Source organism: Falco peregrinus, chromosome 7 (genome assembly GCF_023634155.1).
Source record: "Falco peregrinus isolate bFalPer1 chromosome 7, bFalPer1.pri, whole genome shotgun sequence".
NCBI classification, from domain to species: domain Eukaryota; kingdom Metazoa; phylum Chordata; class Aves; order Falconiformes; family Falconidae; genus Falco; species Falco peregrinus.
The window spans coordinates 67422015-67449973 of NC_073727.1; the positions used below are offsets into that span (position 1 = coordinate 67422015).

A 27959-nucleotide genomic window follows, 5' to 3' on the forward strand; every position below is an offset into this window, starting at 1 on the left:
TACATTTTATTCAGTAATTATAAGGTGGCATTAAGCACCAGCCATAACATATTCTCCATTATTTTCCAATTAACAAGGTTATACTAGCTGAGCTCTGACTCAGCAAAGCAATTTTTAAAACTTATTAAATTAGATTCCCCCGATGGGTAAGCATCTAATTGCTCAGCCACAAATGGTGAATACTAAAATGAACTATGCACAAATAATTAGCCTGGAGTATTTTACAAATATTCAATATTTGCAAATAATGGAACTGGTTTAGAAACTATTTGCAAATACTAGAGACAAACAGAATATGCTGCATTTTCACTGTGATAAACATTACAAATACATATGAAGGTTTACACTTACAAAATACACTAATAGTATCTTCTTTAAAACAGAATTAGTTTGGGTTTTGCCATATAAATTTAAAAGCCTGCCTATGGTATTTCCTCAATTACTTTGAACAGGTTCTCAGACAGGTCTGTGATAAGGACTCCCATTTTCACTCATTAACACTAGTACAGAGCACTGTATCTTTTCATTCTTGTCTTTGGAATAAGCGTCCCATACACTTGCAATTGTATTATCACCCTTGGAAGTTTAAGATAAAAAGTCCAGGCTTAGCTGTCTTTTAGTGAATTTTGAAGAAAATAAAATGGCAGTTCATATTACCCAGCCTGACAGCTCACAGTTTAAACAACAGAAAGGACTAGGTTGTTCAAAAAACCTTCCTTACCAATTGGAAATGAGATTTTTCTGGTCTTAGGTCTAATAATAGCTTATCACAAAATACTTGCGGATTGTAAGAGGTAGATGAGAATTTAGGCTGTCAACCTTAACATGCATTAAAATATTTTGCAATCATACAGATATACACTAATAGCCTCATTAATTTACATAGCTCATACATATATGAAAATTCAAAACATTAGCAAATGTGGTATAGTGACCATCTTTGGCTTGCACTGCTCCAGACAAGATGTAAAAGTTTTTCCAGCTCTAACCTCGTGATTCTGAACATTATGGGGACGTAGAGTGGGAGTTTAAGCCTGATGAGATTCTTTAGTCAAAGTATTAAGAGTTTAGCTGTTAAAAAGAGGGCCCCATGCCTGAACCACAACAGCTAAGAACATTGTAGTATACATCCTAGATCAATTATTTAATGTTTCCAAGCAATGGTATAATGATCTGTAGAAAAAATACTTGTAATAAAAGACAATGACAACAATGACAAAATCCTTATCTGTGTAATTGTTCAGGTATCAGTATCACAATGCATATACTTTTAACTCATGAAAATATCATTAAGTTGATAATATCTCTGTCCAAATAGCAGAATAACAGTGTATTTGACTCATTCACATAAGGAATTTCTTAGGTGTCCTGTCCCTAGTCAGATGGACGGCACTGGTCTGTCATTGGCACTGGTATCTGTCATGCCAGACCATGACAGGGCTTAATAGTTACAATGACTACACATATACACTCACTGTCTTTCCCACAGATATAGAGATTTCCCAGAAATAATTCAGCTTTTATCTATCTTCCTCATTTAGCAGACTGTCTCAGGATCCTGGTGTCCTGCCCTCCTGATGGCAGGTTCAGTTGGAGCTATTCTGCAGAATCAATGGATGTTCCAGCTGCAGAATTTGGACAGACTTACGGTGGCCAGTACGATACTATCATGCTAGCGTGGCACTGTAAATGTAGGCAGTATCAAGCAATACTTGTACCATTATGCACTAATTACTGCTATCTCACAAGCTGGCAATACCAGTTTTGAGCACTCCTGAGCACATGTACTCTGCCTATCTTGTCCATGCTACCACACTGTGTCCCTTTCACCAGCGCAGCTCTTGTGAAACTGAGCAAGCTTCTTTGCTCCAAAGGCAGAAGGGGAAAGCTGATAGCAGACCAAAGACTTTCTGTGGATAACTGGCTAGCTGAAAAGGGTCACATACACATAGTCCTGCTGGCTGGACAAAAATGCACATCGCTCTCAGCTTATCTGAAGTAAAGCAAAATACACTGTCCTTGGCTGTTCTTGTTACACAGTAACAGGAAGATCGCGGTGGGAAAAGAATGTTGCAGGTGGGAACAGGTAACTACAGAAGAGAAACTAGGGGCGGGCTTGGTATTTAGGCAACTAACCAATAATGAGCTTAACTTTTGTAATATGTATGAGCTAATTATAACAAGGCGTAAAAGGTGACCGTAAGGGACAATAAACGAAGTCTGCTGATCACTCATATTGAGTGACTGTGTCTTCCCTCCGTCGCGACAACTTTCCTTCCGGCAAATGAAATTTCTGCCTCTCCTCAGCAAATTGCTGATCAAAGCTGAACTCTTGCTTGGGCATGAACTGCAAGGGACTGAGTCCTGGAGGGGAGTAAGAATATATATTGTGAGGCTTGAGGAACTTGGTACTTTATTTTTGTTTTTGCTGTTATCCACATCAATTAATATCTTCCAAGACTACGCACGTATCTTGGAATGTGCAGAAGGTAATTAGCATTGAAGTTTTGGTTAATTACCTCTTAATGGAAAAAAACAGAAGGGCTTCTTTCATGCTTCGTGTCAGTACTCCAAAAAAAGACTGATGTAGTATTCTGTCTAACAATGAGAAGAGACTTTACATATATGCTAAATGACAGGCCAATTAATTTCATGCCAAGCTTTTATGATCATTAGTTACAATGACTCTTTCACTCACAGGGAGGGAATGTATTTGTGAACAGATCTGCCAACCTAACAAGAAGGGCTTTAAACTTGGTTCATGGGTGTGTAAGTAGCCAAGTCAAGAGATGAGTAAATGCTAAAACAGGAGAATCAATGCATGGGAAAAGACTACAACACGGACTTTCTTATTTCCACTGAGAGAGGAGGGCATAAATATGCCTCAAATATCTGTACAGTGAGAGACAGAGCCTGGGCAACAAACAGAAAGGGGGGCCACTTTACATGGAGTCACTGGCCTATTACTTGGTTGGAAGCACAAAAACTTTGGTGGATAATAAGCTCCATTGCGGCCCAGACACAGGCTGCTTAGGAAGCAAAGGCAAGGAAGAAAAAGAGCCGCCTCTTCTTGAGTTGCCTTCTATGTGTAGGTGTCCTAGGCCACACAGAGCCATAGCATGAAGCCAGAAGGAAGCAAGCATGCCCGCCAGATCAGGGGCCTTCTGGTTTCAGCAGAGACAGGTAGGTGTCCCGAGTAGGCTAAAGCCATAAGTAAGTTTGGTTGCTTCAGGGACTGTGCAGTCCAAATGCTTCTAAACATATCTGGACATGCAATACATTTTTGTGGTTACTGTGAGCTTATTAAAATACTTTAGCTGGAGGGCCTAAATTTGCTTAAGTTATGTCATAGGTTTCCAATGTAATATCTCTGGATTTGTTTCGCAGACATAAAATCTTTTAATGATACTCTGATGTGGGATTATATTCTGTCCAAGAAATAGGGGGTCCACTTGTTTATGTTTTCCAGTAAAATTATTTGAAATCATGATAACTAATAATGCCTGTCAGTTGAGGTGTTACATTCTGAAATCAACAAAGATTCATAGTAGAAAAATACCATTTTATATCATTTTTAAAGAATCAGGGTGGTCAGTCACTAACCTTTTAAGTCATTATTCCTTTTCCTAAGTTTTCCTTTATTTCCTTGGGAAATAAAGTTTCTAAGGAACAATTATGATTCAACGATGTTGCTCATGTAAGGGCAACACAGCAAAATGACACAGTGGATATTCCTTTTAATGGAGCTTACATTTATAACTCCAGTGCTGTTGTTCCTAATGCCTCATCAAGCTTACAGTTTCAAAAATTCAGCTGATGCCTGGCTACATTGTGGTTAATTATTGTCTTGCATGAAGAAAAATCTCACTTGCTTTAACTACAGCATTCATATGCAATACAGACATTCATTCTGGACTCAACTATGCTCTGTTGAGCAAGAATTCTAGTAGTTTTGATCAGCCAAAATACAGAAATAAATACCAGTCTTCTATTCTAAATGAATACAAATTTGGCACATACATGATTTTCCTTGTTTATTCTCCAAAAAGAAATTGGAAAGTAGACAATATCTTATACTTTACTGCTTAAACTACATTTCCCCTGCTACTATGTCACTGCTTCATAGATGTATACGTACATTTGCTCTAAGACAGGCTGTAAAGGTAAGTGGGAATACAGGCACTATTTCTCACTATACACGTCACAGAATTCAACACATTCTTTCTAAAAGTAAATGATTAAAATAACCAGACAGCAAAGCATTTTGGCAAGAACCATATCCATATCCATATAGTATATACATTGCACACACTATTCTCATTATTAACTTAAAATATGTGCTATGCCTCTGTGTGGAAATACTATGCCATCAATATAATAAATGCTAAAATCTTAATAAAGCTTTGATTTTGCTTAGAGCAAGGGAGTATTTCTATTAAAATCAAATGAACATTATTTTATTAATATAATGAATATATTTCTGGAATATTGTTTCCCAGCAACAAGTCATTCCTTTTACAAGTAAAATAACACAACTGATAAGAACAGTTTTATTTGTTCAGTAAAAGCAATACCTACTTCGTATATTATAAACCAGCCATCAGTATCTGGTTCTGGTCTTTTTCCTTTTTTACAATTAACAACCAATGAATATAGACACAAGCCAAGAACAATAGTGCGTGCGTTTAGTATTTTTAACTTAGTGATGACCCCCAAATCCACTAAATTTAACAACAGAACAACTAGAAATACCCCAAACTGAGCACTTTTCCCTATTAAAGGAGTTGACTTTTCAACAAAGTCCATGATCGACTTAAGACAGTGAAAGGTATACAGATGAGGGAGAGAGCAGGATTCTAATGGGCTACACGTAGATGAAGTGGTTATGTTTATCATTCTCTATTGAACTGCAGATTAACATTAAAAAAATGAATGTAATTGTAAGAGTTTTCCCTAAAAATCGATTACTGGTCAACTTCTCAATCATATTAACAGAAAACTCCAGGGCTGCCACTTTGAACTGATAAAACTTAAATATTCAAATATCACTGAAACTTGTTTCTTCTTATTTCTGAGATCAAATCCCACCTCATATTATATTTAATATTTTAGTCTTTCTGTCGTTGTTGGCATCTGTTAAAAATGGGAGGAATTTTGTAGGACTTGTCAGAGGAACTTAAATGCCTGAAACAGAGAAGGACATAAATGACGTGATCTTTTATTATGCATTAGAAATAAGATAATGCACAACAGCATTTAAAATACAGTGACAGCAAGAAAAAAAATACAAACAGCAGACAGAGTTTGGAACACAGATCCTTGCATTAAAACTTTATACAGCAGCTTTTTACAAGATATTAAATCATACAGAGGTGACAGGAGTAAGGTTTCTTAATGCATTCAATGTATCTACCAAAACATAGGGTTTTATAAAAGCTTTAATATGGGACCGTCAAGGTCAAGAATGAACTTTTTCAACACTTGTAATACAAAAAAACTCCAAGTAGGATGTGGAGATGATGATAAGAACAAGCAGAATTGTTTTGGTTGTATAAGAAATATATCTCAGCCCACATACAGACAGTGTACTAGGAGGCATACAAAATTAAAGTCCTTAATTCTGAGGAGAGCCTGCAAAAATCTTCTTCAACAGTCTTTCTGTGTAGAATTACTTGTATTAAAAAGAAGTGCTTTTAAAACTCTTTGATATTCCAAAATAGTTGAATTAAAAATGCACATACCTTGGTTTTCTCATATTTAAAATTCTTATTGTTATTTTAGGATAAAATATTTTATATTATGTACCAACATTTTTTAAAGCACATTTTTCAGAAGCTATTTTTAAAGTACATTGAAAGCATTCTCACTCTGAATGCACCTTCATCTGAGAAAATGAAATGACAATGAAATCTGACATTCATCAGAACCATGAGGGATTTCAGAAATTTCATCCAGAACAGACTTCTGAAGCTCAGGTGTATTTCTGTTCCAGATAACTGTGCAAAAGGATCAGTGAAATAATTTCTGTGAGAGTGAGCAAATTAATACCTTAAAAAATGTGGCAGATCCACTCATTTGGCCATAACTTAAGAGAATTCACCATGTCACAATTAAAAGGTTACAGAACTGTGATAATTATGGTTAGATACAATTACACCCACTTCATTGAAACAAACCAGATCTGTTTAAAAAACTTGTACATTCCTTCAAGATCTGTGGTTGTTGCAAATAAAGGAATTGCACCTTAATGCCCTAAAATGACTCGGTTTACATACTTGACTGGGTATTAGTATAAAAAAGCGCATCCTCTTGGAAAAGATGGTACTATAACGTGATGATTTGAAGACATAGTTGGTTTTTTTAAACGTCGATGCACATCTGTGGTTCAGCATATATGTATGCAAGAGACACTCTGCCGCTAAATGTAAGATTTTCAAAGGACTCAAATAATGGCTCATTATACTGTCACTGAACTTCAAAGAAAGCTTCTATTGATTTCAGTAGAAGCAGTGCTAGCTCAGTGCTTAGTGCTTTAGAAAATAACACCTATGCTTAATATGTTCATGTTTTAAATGCTGTCTTTCTCAGGATACTGGTATGCTCGAAACTTTCGCCTTTAGGTCATCCATTACAATCTGAGCCACGCTCATACATAACATTCCTGTCACACAACAGCTGCTCTAACTGAAATAAATACCTATCCGATCTAAGGTATTTGTAATTTGTAATGCTTGTGACATTATAGCAGCTAACTGCAAAAATGTTTTTCTTAGTAGAGCTCTCATTGGACAGACTGCCTTCTCAGAAAACTTCAGCGTAACTGGGATTAACCATTAAACCACTACCACAGAGAGACCAGGCTTGCTACATGCACATGCACCCTGAAGCAAATGCTCCTCTGCAGGGAACTGTGTTCCTATAGGAAGACTGATAGGTCAACTACCTTCTCCTCAACCATTTTAAGTTCAGCTGTTTTACTTGGCAAGACAAGCAGATAATGCAGTTACGGATGCCTACTCATGACCGTGGCATTCTCTCTGTAATATGAACCTACTGCTAATGTAAATGTGACAGAAGAAAGACTTGCTACCTCCTCTGCTGAACAGGCAGACTATAGCTTAAAATGGTTGTAGGAAAAGGTAGTGAGAGAAATGGAGGTAGGAGGACAAAATCGAAGGCCAGCAGCTTAGCAGTGGTCATCCTCTAGCAGTGAAAATTCAAAGTGCATTCTTTAGGTCAGGAACAGATCGTGCTTCCTCATCTCTGAGCAACAGCTTCGTGGTTTTGTAGCAATTTGTTTTTCCATAAATAAAAGCAAGATACTACAGTGACCTGAATGTTTAATAGTTTCCTACATGTAGATTGCCCCACGTGTATTTTCACATACCTGAAGCAGATTCTCAGCAGCAAGCATAGTAATCAGGATGGCACCATTCATCTCAGTGGAACTCCACTGGTTTACTGCAGCAAAGGCACTGACTTGGGTTTGATACAATTTGTTATTATATAATAAAGTTTTGTTTTTTGGGTTTTTTTTTTTTTTTTTCTGTCTGGTGATCTATAAATTCTGGAATTTTGCAGTTGAAAAGGGATTTTAATTAGAAATATCAACAAGAGTTCAATTTGAGTACAAAATTCAGTTCTGAATTGATGCCTGAAGTGGGATTTTGTTTTTCTGTCTGGTTCTTATAAAGGAATTGTGGGTGGGGAATAATGGGGAACACCAAATTTTGAAACCATAAAATCAAGTATCAAAATTCTAAGGTATTACTCCCTAAATTTGAAATTCCATGATAGTAACTTCTTGACAGCTTTAATAGTTTCATCCTTATTCAAGTCTATAAGATCTTCTGGAAAATAAATAAAAAAAAAACCCTAGACTGATATGACCTAGTTGTTCTCTAAATCTTTGGATTTATACATAAATATAAATATATTAATATCTATAGTTAAGTCTTTGGATTTATCCTTTCAACATAAATAACTTGATATTTTAAGAATATATTACTATTTAGAAATATTGGTTTAGTATAATGAAAATCAACATTTTCTATTAATCATGTTAAAAATACAGAATACAGTAAACAAGATTTTGTTCAATACCCTTGTAAATTAGTACTTTCTCTTGCTTTTTTTAAAAAAATTATAGTAGGTGCACTGCTTGATTCTCACCTGCTTTCTGAATTGTTAATCAATTTTCAAATGTATTTGCAATTAATCTCTATGGTTCTCAGCATCTTTGTTGGAGAATGGTGAGGTTTTTGCATCAATGTGAAAATGAATAAGAATCTAATAGCACTTCTAAGGATGACCAGTTAAATTGGAATTGTAATAAGCTTTCTATACACAATGAAAACAATCTAAAACTTGATTGTGTAATTAAACTGAGTGCTTCTGCTAGCAAATTGATAAGTATCATTTAATGACCCTATAAATCTAACCTAAACTAAATGCTATTTAATATCTCACCTGAATTTAAGGAGAATATCCCCTTTGCTTATTTGGTTGTTTCAGAAATTAGTTCTGAAATTAGCACATGGTGACATTTCCATTCTTAAAGGGACTCCTTATATAATTCTATTTCATGCTTGTTTCTTCATCATCACAGAATATAAAATTAAAAGAGAGTATTTCCAAATTTATTTAACATTTCTGCATTTTCAATATATTATTTGGAGCTCACAAGATTACACAGTGATCAACCAATTATCTTTTACCCATCCTCTCAGTTTACCATGAAGAATTAATAGATTCATAAGCTTGCAACGAAAATAAGTTCTTATTCAGACTGTCTAATTTCTCCTAGATTTTGGATTTTAGGTGGACTTCTTTTGCTCAGCCTTAGAGGATGATTTAGACTATCATTTCTCAAGCACCACTTAATTCCCAAAGATGCTTAGAAAAAATGAGTGTGTTTGTTTCGAGTGCAGTTACTGAGGCACCCAAAGTCTCCTGAGCATCTCAGAAATCAGGCAGTCATAAAAGCTAGGTTAGCTCTGACAGAACGATTAGTGGAAAGATATCTGGATCTGAACATCACAAACCCTTTACTTCAGTTTTCTCTAAATCCAAAATCTTCAATTGGAATTGTACCTTTCATGCTAAAAAGTAGTTTCAGATAGGGATAATTCCACACTCCCTTGCAACTGGGCCATCATGCAGTGGGAATGCAAGGAATACACATGACTGACCAGAGCACATCACTGTTCCATTTTTAGAAGCTTGTTATCACTCAACTTTAAGCATATATACAGGAATGTTGCTAAAATATCCATTGATGTTCAGTGGCAACAAAATTGTTTAGAATCCATTTGAACTTTTATGCAAAAGAATTCCTCCAACTGGCTCCTAATTTTGAAATCATTACTTTACTGTTATCTCCAGTGGATTAGAGAATGAAAGCCCAAATACATGAATAAATTTGGGTTCTTTGTGGATCTGCTCAAAATATGGGAGCTATTCATTCATTCAATTTGATGAAAATGCAGGTTTTTAAGATGTCAGTGCAGTTTCACACGGTTCATTCTTTTTGATCTCTCATTGCTATAAGTGATTTTACACCTCATAAGGGCAAGTAGGTGATTTGAAATATTATTTTTCATGTTATATACCAATTATTGTTTTATATAATTGGTTATATATAGGTTAGGAAGTAGTATGTATGCATAAAGTCACTACTACACTGATATTTTATACAATATAGTCAAATGAATGCTTTTAAAGGGAAATTATGACAACATACTGCTTTCTTGGGAAGGTTACTGAAATCAGATGGAAGCAACCTATTCACTTCTGTATGTTTTCAGTTAGTTCTAGTGAATCCTTTCAGGGGATTTTTTACAGAAACACACATGTAAAATTAAGTAACAGTCCAGAAAGAACAGCAAGCAGTTGGAGGAATGAGGAGATTTCCTGAGCTGTGAAGGAGGGATGAGAGGGAAGCATTACATGGGCAAGTTTTATAAAGAAAACTTTAAAACCATAAATCTTTACTAGAAAAATGAAGTAAAAACCAAAAGCTGTCAAGAGTATGGATTCTGAAAGGATCTGTACAATAAACTATGTTTCACAGAAAGCAATTTCATCTTTCTCAATGAGAACACTATGAGTGGGTTAGAAATTATTTAAAACTGATGAACTGGTAAAATCTATTGCAAGATATTACAAGGAAATCAACAAGATGAATAGAAGATATCAAACAGTAACCAGGACCAGACACTTCAGAGTCCATCAAACAAAAAGGGAAAGAGATACAAAGCTGAGGAAAGGATATTCTGTAAACTACTTCTTTAAAATAATTATGTTATTTTTGGTTTTGGGTTTTTTTATGTTATTGTTTTGTTTTAATCATCAATAAAATGGTTGTAGACTCCTCAGGCATTTCATATAGATCATCCCAAAGAACATACAGTGTATAGAGGGAAATGTTAAAGTCTGGAACAGGAAGATGGTGAACTAAGGATACTGCAAGGTATGCTATTCCCGTGTCTTCATCCTTTGTAAGTGTGGAACACTGCTTAAGCTCACAGATGAAAACAGAGATTGGCCACACAGACCAATATGGAAAAGGAATTAATTGTTGCTTACAAAACAACAACAAAAAATAATTCATTAATTACATCTGTTTTGACTATTGCTTTTTTTTTTCTTTTTGTAGGAGTTTTAATCATAGCATTTTAGCAGGACAATATTAGTGGAAAGAAAATTGAAATCTTCAAAGCTCCAGGTCTGCACGCACAATTATTCCCAGTAAATATTTTTGTGTTTATCCAGAAGAGACATAACCAGCAAGCAATTCTGTGCCACAATGAGCCAGTCTGGCTTACATGTTCAGAATCAAGAATCTCACTATAGAGAATTGTTTGGTTTTTAAAATAAATAAAATTTAAGAATGCATACAAAAAGATAAAACATCCACAGAAGCAGACACATGTTAATGGAAAAAGAGAGGGAAAACATAGGATAATTGCATCTTACAATTAAGCTCATTATAAACTAGTATTGGATTTCCACTAATGTTCACATGACATGCATTCAAGTGAAATATTATTACAACATTAATGATTATTTTTTAAAAATATGTGTATTCTTCACAGGAGAAATTTGTATAATTCCAGGAAAATGAATTTTACTGCTAACATTTCTTTTAGCACAATACATTCACGCACCTGTCCTCAACAAATATATATTTTTATTTCCAGGGTTTCTTTGTCTGTCAGGATTAGTCACTGAGTTACAGAACACAATGGAAGAAAATTCACTAAAGCACTCATTTTTAAGCACAGAAAATAACCATGCAGCAAAACTTCTTGATTATTCTGTTATGACTGAGTGGAGTCCAACATATGACCTATTTTAATTTTTGCAGTTACTCAAACTAAACAACTTTTAATTGTCCAAGAAAATGGTTTCATGAAACTAGGTTATTCAGCTGTATGAGAACTGGAAAGAGCTTGCAGCATCTCCATCACAGCTGGAAGCACAATGGGAAAACTTTTTTTTTTTGTTTTGAAGTTGTAAGATAAATGAGAGCATGCAACCATGTCTCCTCACTATACACCAACTGCAGGTATTTTAGAGACACTGCAGTAGATTACTTTCCCACTGCATGTTGTTTTCAGTCTCCTGAGAGCTCTTCCATCTTGTGAAGCAGGTTCCTCTTCTCTGTCTTCTGCCTTCCATGTAACAAGTACAAAATTTGAAGATGCCAAAATAGTTAGTTCAACTTTTCTACAGCTGACAATGAAATGTGTTACCATTGTTTTTTCCTCTGTCTCCTGCCAAATACTATTCCAATATCCTCCTCTATTCTCCCGTTGAACAAGACTGAAGACCCCAAAGACAATGAAATGTGTTACCATTGTTTTTTCCTCTGTCTCCTGCCAAATACTATTCCAATATCCTCCTCTATTCTCCCGTTGAACAAGACTGAAGACCCCAAAGATCCAAATCATCTTATCAAGATGTTTCTGCATTAATTTAACAATCATATCCAACACTCAGATGAGTCAAGATAATTTGCTTTGGGAAGAATAGTTTGAGGAGAGGGAAGAATACTGAGAAAGCAACTTAAAACAGACAGTGTTGAAAAAACATGGAATAAAATCTCGTAGTACTGACAAGACTACCCAGAAGGGTCAAATAATCAGTAAGACATCTGGAAAAGGTGCTAACCTTTTATTTTTTAAGATTCTCTACACCTTAAAAAGCTTTTAAACAAAGAAAAAGAAAAATTACTTCATTTGAGCATGAATAATTGGTCTTACAACGTTTATGATGTTCCAGGTGAGGCAGAGAGTCTTGCTAGGATTTCTGTGAACTGACTGAACTTCTAGTTAAAATTGAGAGGCTTTCACTGCCTATCTTCCTCCATTGCAATGATGACTTTTATTACCAGCCTCATGCGAATACTTTTTAACAGCATTTTTTCTGCCATTCAAGCACCTTCCTGCCCTACTTCTATTGCATTTTTACTCCCCCATCTGCAACTACAGGATTTTTTTTTTCTAGGAAGAAAATATAGGTATTTCTAGGACATGGATTTAACCTAAATTTGCTTGATATCATTGTTTGTAAACAGATTCATTTCATCCGGTCACTGAATTTCACAGTTTCTCGGCAGACTCCTTTTTCTAAGCAGTTGCAGCTTGAAATATGGATTTAAAATAGCTCAAAGGGGAATGATACTGTGAGGGGGATATCCTCCTGCTTTATTGCGTTTTTTCTGTATCAAAAAAATCATGCAACATGGGCAGACAAAATTGAAAAGCATCTTTGAACATACCACTGCACATTAATAATTCTTTTCATAAACTGTATGGACAGAATCTTTGAAGAAATACACCTCTTCTTACGGAAACACCAAACACAAAGAACACATACAGGATAAGGTTAACAATCATCCTATCAAAGACAAAATGCGAATGACCGTCAACAGTAAACAGAACCACGCCACATTTCAACAAGAACGACTGAAATTACACATGCAAGCAAACAATTGCCATGAATCTTGCCCATTCATTTATGAATAAAAATAAATGTAAAACTTCAATTATGGTCTTTCTCCAAAAGGAAGAATTTCTATGGACAATCTACCCTATTGGTGACAATCTAATCTACCAGTTTTTTTTCTATGGCTTGAAATAATTATGTAATGTTAAGTTGCACCTCATTCATGCTGCTCTTGATATCATTCTGAAAAGAAGAGCATTCAAAGCAACATTTCTGTTTGGAAGGAGGAAAGAAAACAGTGGAGTGAAAAGAATTTTCACTGCTGGAGAGTGGCCACAGCACTTTGCATCCTAGTGACATAGTGGTTTACAACAAACTTGAATGTAAGCAACTGAGTGACAGAAAATTAAGATATGGGATCACACATAAGCAGACTAAAGCACTGTAACCAGGATTTTAATTGAATGCCTCTCCTGGAGGTTTCAGATAGTTTAAACCTCAGCTGGAAGAAATATTAATGGCTTTTGTGGGATATGGGTCTAGAGGATTGTTGGATTAAAATGACAAAAGATCATTTCAAAAAGACTTGTTCCTTAATTTTAAGATTGTTACTATGTAAAAGAACAAGTTTTGAGGTTAACAATAAATACTTCAGAAACTGACTGGATACAGAACTAGCTAATCTCCACCCTCATTATACTTAATTTTAATTATATATTTTCTGCTTTTTATAGGAACAGCACATAGGACAATCAAATTGTTGGTCACACAGTTGTATCATAATTTCTTGCAGAAATTGTGAGAAAATACTTTACACACACTCAATATGTGTTATTAACATATTAATAACTCCCTCACACCCAGCATATTTTCAGGAAGAATTTTTTTTTTTTTTTAAGAATTGCACTACTTCTCAAAAGTGCAGGAGCAACGGCATCACCATTGCAAAATCTTCTTTGTTACCTCATCAGTGCAAAGAGACAATTGGAAGGTTTCTAAGCAAGTGCCTGCAAACCTCGTTAGAATCCTACAGATCTGGAAACTTAGAAGAGCTGATCCAACACCTGTGCTAGGACTTCTGCTCCTTGCAAGGTGTGCTAATGCAATGTTGTGATTCAGTGCTCTCACTATTGCAAACATCTTTCAAAGGTCCCTGCAAATGCGAACATATCAGATCAATCTTGCATTTGTGCTAAACTGTGTAACTCTGTTTTTAATTGGAGAAGGTCTATACTCTTAATCCATACTTTCCAGTACCACTGGTCTAGTTCACTTGGGAGTATGGATCCAGATGTTCAGCAAATAACTTGTTTATATAACCATATACAGGCGTTTGAAGTTGCAACTTAAATAAAAATAAATTTATCTTCTCTGTCGTCATACCGCAAAATATCTCCTTTAGAATAAAGTATCTGTTTCAGGACAAGCACAATCATTCTTTGGTCTCTACTGATTCTAATAGGAGCTTAGTCACCACAATGCTAAGACACCCACATTTACACAACTATACCAAGAATCTTGATCTTAAATTTCAAATGACCTAATGGGAAGTGCACCCTCAGATCTAAGGAAATAATTGACTTGAGAGAATTTTACTAGCCAGTAGAAAGTGATAATTTGCTGTTGAATTTTGAGAATTTAAGACTATCACAAACTTTCACTTTTACACTGTCTTCAGTCTCTTCCAGTGTTAACAAGTACAATCCCAATTTACAATTAACAATGTAAGAGCAAAATATTTCATCTTTGAAAACAGAACCATCATGTAAAACATAACATATTTACCTTATATAAGTGGAACATAAACTTTCTGGAAGAAAATGTTCAAGGTGGAGTGAGTAATCTCCACAGAAATTTATCTTCCAGTGGTGAAATGTATTAATTTCCAGTTTTTTATAATCAAGGTTGACTTACACATTATTACTTTCAAGTTAATTTTCATAACATGCTCACAGACTGTTATTACATAGTTATTGACATACAAATATTGATGTGTTGATGAAGCTTTCAGACGCCTTCAGTGTATAAAAATGCACTCAGATCCTTAGTCATGGAGCACATCAATCTGATGCAATTACTAAACACAGAAATTATCTAAAAATGTTATACTTATTTTACTGATGAAATTGCTCCAGGATTTAAATTATTTATTACTTACCCCTGTTCTCTGAACTTCCACGAAAATCGCTCTTTGAAATGATTTCTCCCACACTGCCAACTCACTGCCCAGCTCCACATTGAAATAATGACTCTTGCCGTGTCCAACCATAACACTGAAACAATACGGCCTCTGGTCTTCAAGATCGAAGTCCTGATGAATACCTAAATACAAGTTTGCTTGTAGGCAGCAATCATCAGCAAGCCAGAGCTGAAAGACATGTTTCAGTGTGTGATGCTTCATCTATCAAAAACAGTTAAAGCAACGTTGTATTCTGTAAGTTATGGGTACTTTGATACGTTATGTCATTATGTTAATAATTACCTTGAAGAAATGTTCTGAGAGTTAAAGAATAATTGCAAAGACAACTTCTCTCTTTGCTTCTTATTCACTTTAACCTGTATCACGTAATCCAGGCTACTTCTGCGCTTCCAAAACACTGTCATAGTTACCTAAGCAATACATACATAATTTAAAGAGTTTGTATCAACATATTGTTTACTGTGAAAAGGAAGGAAATCCCTGAATCGTTTGAGTACAATTCAAGAGCTGTGTACCAGCTTTACAGGAGAATATAACTACCCTGCTATGGTTAGGTTCCAATATGCTAACCACCAAGGAATGCAGAAAATTATCAAGCACTGAAGGGCTAAATCTGAAAATGACAGTGTGAGCTTTCAAATGTCCCCTAATAGCTGCCAGTGCTGCTAAGCAACTGCAATGGAAGTGAAGTGAGATGCTGCCATCACCTTCAAGATGAAGAGGAAGAAAATCTTCATATTGGTCTTTCAAAATAAAAAAAAAAAAATCCCTGTAACAGAATGTTTTGTAAATTAAAACAAATTCTTAGAAGAAACTTACCTAATCTTTCAAGACTTCTTTGACTAGTATAAATACAGAGAAAAATATAACTAAATAAAAAAGCTACTGCCTTTACATCTGGGTATGATGTGACTGAAATACAAAAATATGCATTTTTTATAAAATTCTATTTATCAGATAGGGCCCTTTCTTCATTTCTCTATAATAGCATGAGGCAGAAAATAGTGAAGAATTTGAAAAAAGAATGTTATTTCTTATTTTCTAGGCACTCACAAATAGAATTTTTTTTCCCTAGCACTCCAGGTTAGGTTTAGGAGACTTGACTCTAGTCAAGCAGATCTGAGGTAAAAGCAGTTATGTTTGACTGGACTTAGGTTCTTTGGAAAGGCTAGAATGCAACTTTGTAGGGGCACCAAAGTCCTAGAAACTTGTAGTCAGGATAAGATTTATAAAGATTTAGAATTTAGTTTTCCAGAACCTCTAATAGCCTATCATAGCCTCTTGAGGCTATAGTTGAAATTCCATGCACATGAAAACAGAAAAATAGCTGGAATCTGAACTTCCAAATGTAATATAAAATATTATGATACATTAAAATAAATTCTTAAATGTTCAGAGTCTTGTGTCCCTACGATTCTAGATGTACAGGCAATCGCCCTCACAGTGCAGTAGTGAAGATTCACTTTTTAATAATGAAAAGCAGAGGAAACAAATGCTCTGCTAGCACACCTTCCTCTGAGTACTGCTCTCCTATTCATAAACAGGATCAAAATACTCAGATGGGAACTGAAAACTTTGCTTGTGCTGGTGAATTACTGAATAAAGCTGGCAAATGTAACCTTACACAATTTGATCGAGTCTAGTCTGTTAAGCTATGGATGTTTTGTGGGGCACCTCAGAAGCAGCACATAATGCCACCAGGGTACACAGCACTTTGCTGTCAAAAATGGCCCTTGCAGCTACCTGAGGAGAGAACAGTCTTAAGGAAGATCAAAGTTATTTTACAGCACTCCTTTGGGCTGTTGAAAAGGAAGTTGAACAAAATTCCTGTATATAATCTGATGTTCAGCAGCTATGGAGTGACAGGTATTATATCTGTATCTGCTTCAAGACTCAATGCTGCACAACCTGGCCTGTAGACTACTTATTAATATTTCTTATTTTCTATGTGAAAATGTACTGTTTGAAAATACCAGGCAATAAAAGAAAATGTTTTTAAGACAGATTTTAAAAATGCAATTATTCTTGCCCCTGAAAAATACAGATTTCCAGTAACAGTTCCAGTAAATATGGAGTATAAGCCAAGATATAGGAAGAAACACATATGATAAAAGCAATTACATTTTCAATCATCTGGTTGTTACCACTAAATGTCCATGAATATGCAAGTGCATGAGAGATATATATATATATATGAATTTTAATTCACATATTTGCATATGCAAGTGTGTATTTATACGTATGTAAAAACACACACAAATTAAAATATAGCAAACATTTTTGTTTTCAAATGTAATTTCCATATTGGATTCTCATTTTCCATGTTTAACTCTTGTGTCATAATAAACACAGATGAGAAGCTTACAATTAGGTGAGTAACAAGTGCACCTCTCCTTAAAATCCATCTTTCATGAGAAGATACAATGCCACCTTCCACCAGAGCTCTGCACTAGCTCTAACCAGCTTCTGAAAGTCCTTTAGAATACTCCCCCTAAATGGCAGTTTTTAGAATAAACTCCATCTTTCAGTCTGTGATGAAGAAACCTTAACCTCTTAAGATTTCTTCCTATCTTTTTGGATTTGCTGAGTTTGTGTCATTGTCATTTATACCAAGGAATCAACGGAAAAGAGGTTAAAGAGTTGAATTTGAGCTTTTGCACTTTAGATAATGTATTCATGAAGACTGGCAATTAAGCATGCATTTATTAAAATGTCAAGAACATTAAAGAGTTGAATCTTGGGTAGTTTATTTCCCACTTCTTTTTCTTAATGAAAAAGTATCACAGAATATGCTTTAAGGATCCATTATCCTTGAAATTACCAGAACATTGGAGGAAGGACTGAATTTCAAATCAGTAGTAACATTTCAAGGGAAAAAAAACAAAACCAAAAGACAAAACACAGCAAAAACTTTTCAAAGGGCATAATGAGTATATATTTAATTGCTGCCTGACTTATTTTATCAGGAAAAAATATTAAAAAAAAATTAAGGAACCAAATAATCTGGGACAGAACCTCTGCTCTTTGCTGCTGTCTCAGTGATGGGCAGGACCTGAAGTTTGCCATGTGCATCCATCTGGAGAAATGGTCACATTGAAATAATGCTATGCCTACAAGAATATGGCTGTGATCCTGCATCCTGCACTCCAGAGCTGAGCTCAAGCCCCAACTACAGGATTGTTAATATCTTCGCACGGCATTTGCCAAGACCTTTCCCTCTCCCCACTTTTGCCAGAGATGGGAACCTTCCCCGCCAGCTCAGTGTCAGCAGGCCTACAACAGAGAAAAAAACAGGCAGTGATGGGCTTCAAAACTGGCAGCTGACATGAGCAGAAGCTCTTTTAGAAGCCAGTTAATGGACTGACACTTCTGTTAAATACAGATGTTTTACTCATATTGGAGAGGTATTTTTTTAGATGTCTATCAAATTCAATGTGGTCCTTGCTCTGTCGTTTGTAACTTCATTATGTTTTCAGATTATCTTTTTTTTTTTTTTTTTAATCACAGTCAACAAAATTGGTGTGGAAACATGCCCATGTTGTTGAAAGTCAGTGTGGGACAAGTAGTTTGAGTAGTCAGGAATGGAAACTCCCTGCCACCCCATTCTTTGAAGAATATGGTCATTTAGTGCAACAGATCATTTCCCTCTATGCCGAAAAGGGGAGTAAAGAGGAACGGAGTGTTGTCAGGTCTAAGATTATTTTTTTTCATTTTCACTTTTCCTTCTGTAAATTGTCCCGAATAACTGTGTTGTATCAGAAAAAAACATCCCACAACTAAACTAAAAAAACTTAAGCAGTTCTTTGGCACATGGTTAAATCAGGATCTGTAAAGGGAACTGAGGAACAACCTTCTCCACATAAGTACACGGTCAAAGGACAAACAGCAGAGAGAGAGGCTGATGAGAACTGAAGATGATCTGTAATTTTTCAGTGAAACAACACTTTATCTGAAAAGACTGATCACCCCCCCTGCTCCCAATAATATATTTGATTTTACTCTCTTAGGCTAGTAAGCTTTCATCTAGCCTTACCTCACCTGCAAAGTAGCTTTTGATTAGGTGATAGAGAAATAAACTAATTTATCTGATGCAACTTATAAGAAAATATCTTCTGTAAGTCAATTATTTAAACAGACTGCCAAGGTTTTACCCAAAATCCTTGCTTGAGACAAGTTAAAAAGAAAAAATGACACTTTCTCTAGGTGGTGGGAAAAAACCATGAAGAATTCTATAGTACACAAATGCACCATATTGCCTTTTGTAAGGTAACACCTACTATAACATTTGCAAACTACACTTGACCTAAAAGGGACATAAATTTCTACTTCTATTTACTGAAAAGAAATAAAAGTATATTTATAGAGAACAGGAATTATAGCAAAAGCATTCTTTATTACATTCACTCAAAAATCTGACCCACGAAGAAAAAAGCAGTATTCAGCTTCATTATGCTTAGCTGTGTGTCTCACCTAGACTTCATACAACCAGCTTGAATACTGAAAATTTTCTTCAGTATGGAAGCATTTTCATAACTTGCTCGCTTAGAGCTTAATCCATTTTCCATGTATTTTTATACTTGCATAGCTAATGCACTAGCAATTACAAATAGTTTTTTTTACAACAGATGAATTATTTGAATGTTAGCTACTCCTATTTAAGATTAACTTGAGCTTATTATTAACAGGAAAAGGCAAGCTTTCTTTACTAAACAATATTATGATTGTTAGGAAACCTACCTTGTGAATTTTAAATAGAACCTCACAGAGGTTATAGATTTTTTCAGCTCGTACCCAGTCTAGTGTGCTTACCTATAATATCAAAAGAAATATTAAAAACACATTATTTATTCTAAAATCATGTACAGATGAAAAAAAAATTTAAGTTTCCACTCATCATTATCCTACTGGATGCTCTAAATATTGACATGTTTCTACATTTAATATCCATCATTAAGAAAAGACTGTGAAATAGCATTCAGTTTTACAGAAACAGCATCTACAGGAGTCTTACTATAACTAAAAACTATTAAATAATTTCATTGGTTTTTTCCCGTTATTACTACAGTATGATGGAAACCTCTTTGTAATATCTGTGGTGAGTTACATAAGCATATTTATTTTCCAATATGTTAACATAGACAACTTGTCTCAAACCCAGAGTAATTCAGCTTCATGTCTCCATTTTAAAAAAATCTTACAATCAACAGACCAAAATTTTTTCTTAAATTCAGGTTTGAGTTGGCATACAGTAATGCACCAATAACTTAAAATTTATACTAAAAAACGAAAGGGACCATGTGATTGCAATATTTGAAATTAAGAAGGTTGTCAACTGTGTGCTTAACAATGAATATGAAAAGACATTTTTGTTTCCTTTTGATTTCATCACTTAGTCCTGTGACATGACAGGCTGTTAAAGTTTGACAGTTAAAATGATGTTTGAAGTTTTCTCCTAAATTCTAGTTGATACAATGTGATAATCTGTTTTCTTTTAAAAACAGTACCTAGTCTATGTGGTTTAAGAAAAAAACAAAGAACCTATACATAGGAAAAATACAAGGGTAATATGCATCATTTTGCTTATATTTTAAAGCAAAATCTAGCTCTTGGTGAATGCACAGGGATGGCTGCATAGATATATGAAGAATTTGACTAAATTGTAAGTCTGAGGCTTTTAGCTCATGGAAATAAGTGTTTGGGTGTCTCTAATAGCAACATGGATACTTCAAAATAGCAGGGCAGATGCAGCTTTGCCCTGTTCCTGCCTCCCTCCCAAAAGGAAGAAAGGATAAAAATTAAATTAAATTATTTAGGTAAAGCAAAATATGGCTGCAAAACATCTGGCTTCTGTGGATGAAATGTAACTAGGAAAAAACTATGAAATTCAATAACAGATTATTTTTCTCTGTATTCACAGTAGCACATACTTCACCTATAATAAATAATGTTCCTGATGTTTTACATGAAGATCAACATGAGTTTTTTAAAATTTAAGTTTAATTTCCAGGTATTTATAAATTCTAAACCATTAAGAAAAATGGTAATAAAATGATGAAAATCCAAACCACTACAACACTTAGGAGCAGACTGATGTGACTTCTGGTTATTAAGTGTTATTTCAGAGTGCTGTTGTACGAGTCACGTGAACCTGGTGTTAGTGTCTTTCTAATCTTATATGCTTTTATGTCCACTCCAATTGAAATTAATGAACATTATTATCAAGTAGACCTCACAGCCACGTGTTTCAAAGCAGTGTGTTTCAGAATTTACCTGAATTCTTTCTTCTTTATGTGGAAAGCATCCCATTTAAGTCTATACATCAGAGGCATCTAATCTAACAACCTAATCTAATTCCTAATAATCTAATCTTAACTTCAACATATTGAGAAAGGAGAAAGAAAAAAAAAAAGAACAAAAGACAGTGCTTTCTCCCAGTTGCTCTAACTTTAGATTAGATCTTGAACTTTGAGACGACTAAGTTTAGATGAGATAAATCACCTACTGCAAATGGGACTGAAGACTTCTAGAAGAGAAAGTTCTATCATCACGTCTTTTAAGGATATAAAGGGAGTCATATTCTAGGGTTCTCCATCTGACACTTTTTCTATTTTACCAGTGAAATGAAAAACATAATTTGAATGCAATGCATAAAGTAGAATATTTAAAAGCATGTTATATACCTCCTCATTCTGTTTTATTATGAGCATTTTCTCATAAACTCAAGATCAAAACATTACATACAGCTACCTTTAAAAGTATGTAATACTACTTTAAAGGAACTTTGTGAAATTTAAAACTAATGTTGGATGCTTTAGGAAATTAACTTTTAACCACTTTAGATATTCGACTTTTCCTGCTATCACTTCATAAAATGCAGCAATTTTTAGAGCCAAACATTTATAATTTTTAGATTTCTGTTACTCTTTTCCTTCTAGTAAGGTCCATTCAGTATATTATTTTTAGTTTTGCTTTTCAATTGTTGCTACAATGAAGAAATAACACAAGTTTAGAAAATTGAAACTGAAGAATTACAAAGCTGATTCATAAAGGAACATTATACATTCAAACATGCTCACATAAAGCAAGTACTGCACGTCTTTGCTCAATGTTATATACAGGGAAATATTTTTTACTTTGATCGCTGTTCTGAAAATAAAATAATTAAACAATGCAGGTTTTGGCCCATTATTGTTGATCCTCAAAAGGGATCTTCATTTTGCCTTTCTGGCAAAATAAGGTTTACAGCCTAGAATGGTGGCAAGTTCATTACTTGGTCTTGAATTTCTTGAAGCGAAAGGTTCTTTTCAATCTCAGTTAAAAGCAGGAGAACCCTTCATTTCTGTTAGTGGCTAGACAAGATACAAAAGCATAAGCACCAACTTAACCTGCTGTTTATAAAACTGAACTTAGTGACATAGGTTATAACCTGAAAGCTGTTGAGACATAACTGAACTTTCATTTGCTCATATAATTTGTTTTGTTTCCTGAAGACTGGGGATTGATTCCTAAACTGCTGGGGTTCTTTGCTGCTATTAATGATGCTACCATGGACAACAGTGACACTTCTGTGCCATTAAATTCACTCTGAATACTTCAGCCTTCTCCCCATTATCCTGTGCTTCTCTTTCATCCTTTGACTCTCAGTAACCTCTTATGACTTTTTCAGCAGAGATAGCTAGTGACGATGGTAACTGTCAGCACCTATACAAGCCAAGATTTTCTTCTACTGTGTATGTCAGAGAAAGGTTACCATACTTAAAGTCAAGAGTGAAACAGTCTGAATATCATAGTGTGCAAGGTCATCAGGAGAACATGAATTATATGTTGATAATTATTTTAAGGAGAGGAAACAAACATAATACAAAGGGATACTGGAATCCAAAGAGACAGCTGAAATTAATTATAGTTTTCTTAGATCATAGCATGTCTACAATTAAAATGGTATCTCTACCATTTTATAATAAATGTATTTATTACCAACAGTACCTGAATGTTGTTATTATTATTATTGGAAGACCAACTCCTTAGCTAACTCAATGCATTATGTTATGTATTGAATATTTGGATTTGTAGATATTTGGTTATATTAACCCTTTCAGAAAGATTGTAAAATGAACACATTTGTAAATTCACAGAGAACACTGAGCTGATCACAGAGATAATAAAAATTAACGGAGAGAAAAACAGGAATCTGCAGTTACAATTTTAAGTCCATAATGAGAGACTGAAAGAAGTGTGTAGAGTTACCAAAGTGCCAAGTGTTGCAGAAGTGCTTTTTACTTCAGTGTGAGTTTCTGTAAGTTCCTCATGTTATAAGAACAGGCATTACATTGGATTTCTGGAAATAAGTAAACTAATAAAACATAGTTTTACTTAGACCAAGTGATCACAGCATCAGTTCAGGCTCATATTCCAAATATAATAAATTTCTGTGTTAATCATTGATTTTTCTTTAAAAAGTTATGATTTAAAATAAAGAGAAAACAGTTAAATTGATTTTGACACATACATGTAGTAAACAAACCAAAAAAGTTACTCCCTAGAAAAGAATTCTATTATAAAATAATTATAAAATAGGCATAAAAGAATTTCATGCCTATTCAGAGATCAGCATTAAAGGATTGACTAGACATGAGAAACAAATATGGGGTGCATGTAAAAGAGAATCACACTTCAAAACTCACTGAAGTCAAAGGGAACATAACATACTCTGACTTTCTATGAACACTGAATCTGATTCTACAAATCTCCAGTGCCCCTCCAAATACTATAAAATTGAATACATATATAAAGAATAAAGCTTAAGGAAAAGAAAGATCAAAGTATTTATGTTAATATATATATTATTATACTATTATATATTAATATAATATTAAATTATTATATAATAATATTAAATAAAAATTACTTATTATTGGAATACAGAGAATGTTGCACTATCTGACAATTAAGTAGAAGTATCCAACCCACCTAGAAGTACTAAAAAGCTCTAGGCAAAAGTTGAAATACTTTTACTTCAGGAGTAATTAATTTCACTTGTCTCTTCACTCTTCAGTGAAAAAAAATAAGCCAAGTATAACTTTAAAAAAGTATTAAAAGATACTAAAAAGTAAAAAAAAATAACATCAAGAAATCTTCTTGAGATGAACTATGATAGCAGTATAAGAAGCCTAAAGATGTTCAAACCAACTGAAACTCAATGGTATAAAAAGAGCAGTCGGATCCTAGCAAATATGTGAACAAAATAAATGAAGAACTCTGTGTAAAGTTGGAAAGTTCACCAAAAGCATTCATGGTCAAATATATGCCCTCCAACTCACTGTCATTTCTTTCCTAATATGTTACATTGACATTATGTATAATGTAAATTATAAATACAACTATCTAGAACTTACATAGCAGTACTCTAACACTCAAAGCAGTGCTCATGCTAATTATTTTACGCAAGCTTTCTTCTCTATAGAGTTTTTCAAAGGTGAAATTATTTCTGTTTCACATTATTCTTGTATTTATTCCTTTTCTTAAAACAGTGATTGCTTAGCTGCTTTCATGTAAACCACTTCAGTGTTATTTATTTAATCATGTTGAAAAAAGAGTTTTGTAATTAAGGGTCCATAAATAACATAACAGGTCCAAAGATGTGGCGACTTGAAGACTTGAATTTAAAAAACATACTGAACTATGAGGAAGACAGAAAATCAAACAGCACAATCCTCCCCTACATATAACCCATATTCCATACAAACAAAGCACTCAATTTCTCTGCAAATCTTTAATGACATAAAACCAGTTTCATTTTGAATGACTATTTTGAATATTGTCTCCCCAATTTCTCCTATGATATAGATCCAGAACCTTTTCAAGATCTGAATAGTGACAAAAATTTATCAGAGGCTTTTAGAATGTAATATACTGTTTGTATATTTATTAACACAAGAATAATTTCTATTTGTTCAATTGTGTTTTTTACATATGCAGTTTTCAGAAATGTGTCACAATTCTAATATAGCAATCTGCAAATGAAATCTAAATTCCTTAAATGCTATCAGATAAGCCACTTTAGGGATGCAGAAAGATCATTCTCTGCTAATCGCACTGTTCCTGATATTTACTTGTATGGTGAAGCTTCTACATTTTTGGAAACATCATCTGATATATTGTTGAAATGGAGTATAAATAGAATATTACTTGACATAGTGATGTATTTCATATTATAATAGCCACATTTTTTCCACATTTTTCTTTATTTTTGCCCACGGGTAACTATGTTTTCCATTCTTACAAAAGTTAGCAGCTGTATTTACATTCATATCATCTTTTCCACACAATTAAATAGAAAAAGAGTAGAAATTGTACCAGATCCTTTTACAAGCAGTTATAAAGTTATAGGTAAGGTCATTACAACTAAAGATAACTGTTTGACTTGTAGATCATCAAATCTGCGCACACTACATTGATATACACTACATTGATTCAGTATACAAACAGCAGTAACATTACAGAAACGTCTCTGAAATAAAATGTATTAAACTTATCTTCTAAAGATCAACCAAGTTAAAACATCTGTATTTTTGTGACTGGACAATCCATTTTTTAATGTTTCACTTAACACAGTAAATAAAAGTCAGTAGGAGTAATGGTAAGAGCCGTACTATTAAATATCTCTAAAAATAGCGAATCAGCTCTATGCATGGCTTTGTGTGGGGACTTGCTTTTCCAGCTACAGAACCGGGACATGTGACACAGAAGCAGTGTCCAGGCACAGTGTGGGTTGATAGCTCCCCAGGAGCCACAGGAGCTTGCCTCGGGTCTGGCAGGGCAGGGACATCCCATCGCCCTGTAGTGGGTTGACCTTGGCCAACAGCTAAGGACCTATACAGCCACTTGCTAACTCCCATCTCCCCACAGTGGGATACAGGAGAGAAAAGGAAGAGCAAAAGCAAGAAAACTTGTGGGTCAAGATAAAGACAGTTTCATAAGTGATGGAAGGAGGAAAAAAGAAGCGATGCAAAGGTGATTGCACCTGCCCGCCCCAAGCAGGTCAATGCCCAGCCAGTCTCCAAGCAATGGCTATTTTTGAAGACCAAATCCCCATTTTCTATTGCTGGGCATGATGTTTTATGGTATGTAATATCCCTTTTGGCCTATTTGGGTCAGCTGTCCTGGCCACGTCCCCTCCCAGCCTCTTGCTCACCCCTGGCCTACTCACTGGGTGGGCACTGTGAGAAACAGAAAGGCCGTGCAGGCGCTGCTCAGCATCAGCCAAACCCACTGGTGCGTTAGCACCGTTTTAGTCACAAATGAGAAATCCAGTGCCACATGGGATGCTACGAAGGAAGTTACCCTCATCTCAGCCAGGCTCAGTACATGTCCCAGCCAGGAGCAGGGCAGCCACAGGGACTGGGGGCAGCCCCAGTTCTGGGCACCAGGCACCTCCCTGGGGACAGGGATGGGCTGAGGCCGGGCCTGGAAGCAGGCCGACAGGTAGGTCTGGCTCGCTGGCGCCTATGGCTGAGCAAAACATGGCTGTGGGCAGCTGGAGACCAGTCCTGCTGTGTGGCTGGGGCAGGGGCTGACACCCACACGGGGGCTGCAGTGGGGTCCTGCATTGTGGGAAGGGTGGGGGGAGCCCCAGGGAAGGGGTTCAGGGACAGTCAGGGCTGAGGGTGCCCTCAGGACTTTGATAACAGCTTCAAAGTGTTGCTTCAGATCCAGGTTAGAATTCTCCAGGGTGGTTGCTGGAAATTGCCAATTTCCTGTTTTTTTGGTGTTGTTCCCCGCCCCCAGCCCCCCCCCCCCCTCCCACACACACACACACCTTCCCCAGTATAAAACATCTGTGGAACGATTAAATAGCAAGAGAACTAGTCAACAGGTTTTATAATTTACAGGCTTTGTCACATTTCCTGGTGTATCTGAGTACTTGGATGACATAACACATTGACCAAGGAGGTCGCCTTCATTCAGTTTTTGAAAAGCCACTTTTTCTACAAAAAAATCGTGCAGAAACGCAATAGAGTGTAGTAGATACTGACAAGTAACATGGTGTGAATACTACCAAACATGCATCCTCACTTGTCTGTTCTCAGCAGAGTGCTGAACATGATAAATGAAGTAGTTTAGCCCTAATTAGTATCATGTAGATGGATAGTTTTAATTATATAAAAAATGTTTCCTCAAAGACAGGTCTGAAAGTGATAATTAAAATTTATAAAGGAAAAGCATTCATGTGGTGTGTTATTTATTTGTTTAATATTCTTGTATTGGTTTTGCATTTTAATTGGATTGTACTAATTGCTTCAAATTTTAGTTCCTTGACTTAACATATAGACAAATAATTTTTTAGAGAGGAAAAGAACTTTTCCCATATGTGTTGTCTCATTTTAAAAATAAAACTATTGGCCATTTAAAAATGCTTGAAGTTAATAGGAATCATTGGATCTAGAATTTCATTTTAGAGAGAGAGAAAATGTTACTGATTGCTTCTCATTGAGTTTCACAAATAAGTTTCTAAGAGTATGTTCTTCCCAAAGTACTGCACATGGTATGCATGTGAAGGATCAGATTTTCTTTGGATCATCTGAAGAAACAGGGAGACTGATCACCTTCTGGGCAAAACCAAAAGGAAGCTGTAGAATTGAAATTGCATTCTATTTACACATTTTATTCTTTTTTTTTTGGTTTGTTTAAAGCAAAGGCGCTCTGGAGAAAAAAGAAAGGATAAAACAATACCATGTGGTAAGTATGGGTCACTTTTTAAGAGTTTAGAATTCTACAGCTCATTTATGTTTCATTCTTTTAAATTAAC

The 27959-nt window shown here is 35.0% G+C and overlaps 1 protein-coding gene across 1 annotated transcript in view; it reads right to left on the reverse strand.

The window, feature by feature from the left end:
• SNTG2 (syntrophin gamma 2) overlaps window positions 1-27959 on the reverse strand; it is a 268310-nt gene that overhangs the window by 17623 nt on the left and 222728 nt on the right. The window contains exons 13-14 of the mRNA XM_055810660.1: window positions 19889-19960; window positions 15110-15352 (exon numbers count right to left, since the gene is read on the reverse strand). Coding sequence (XP_055666635.1) covers window positions 15110-15352; window positions 19889-19960 — 315 coding nt within the window. The remainder of the gene's footprint in view (window positions 1-15109; window positions 15353-19888; window positions 19961-27959) is intronic.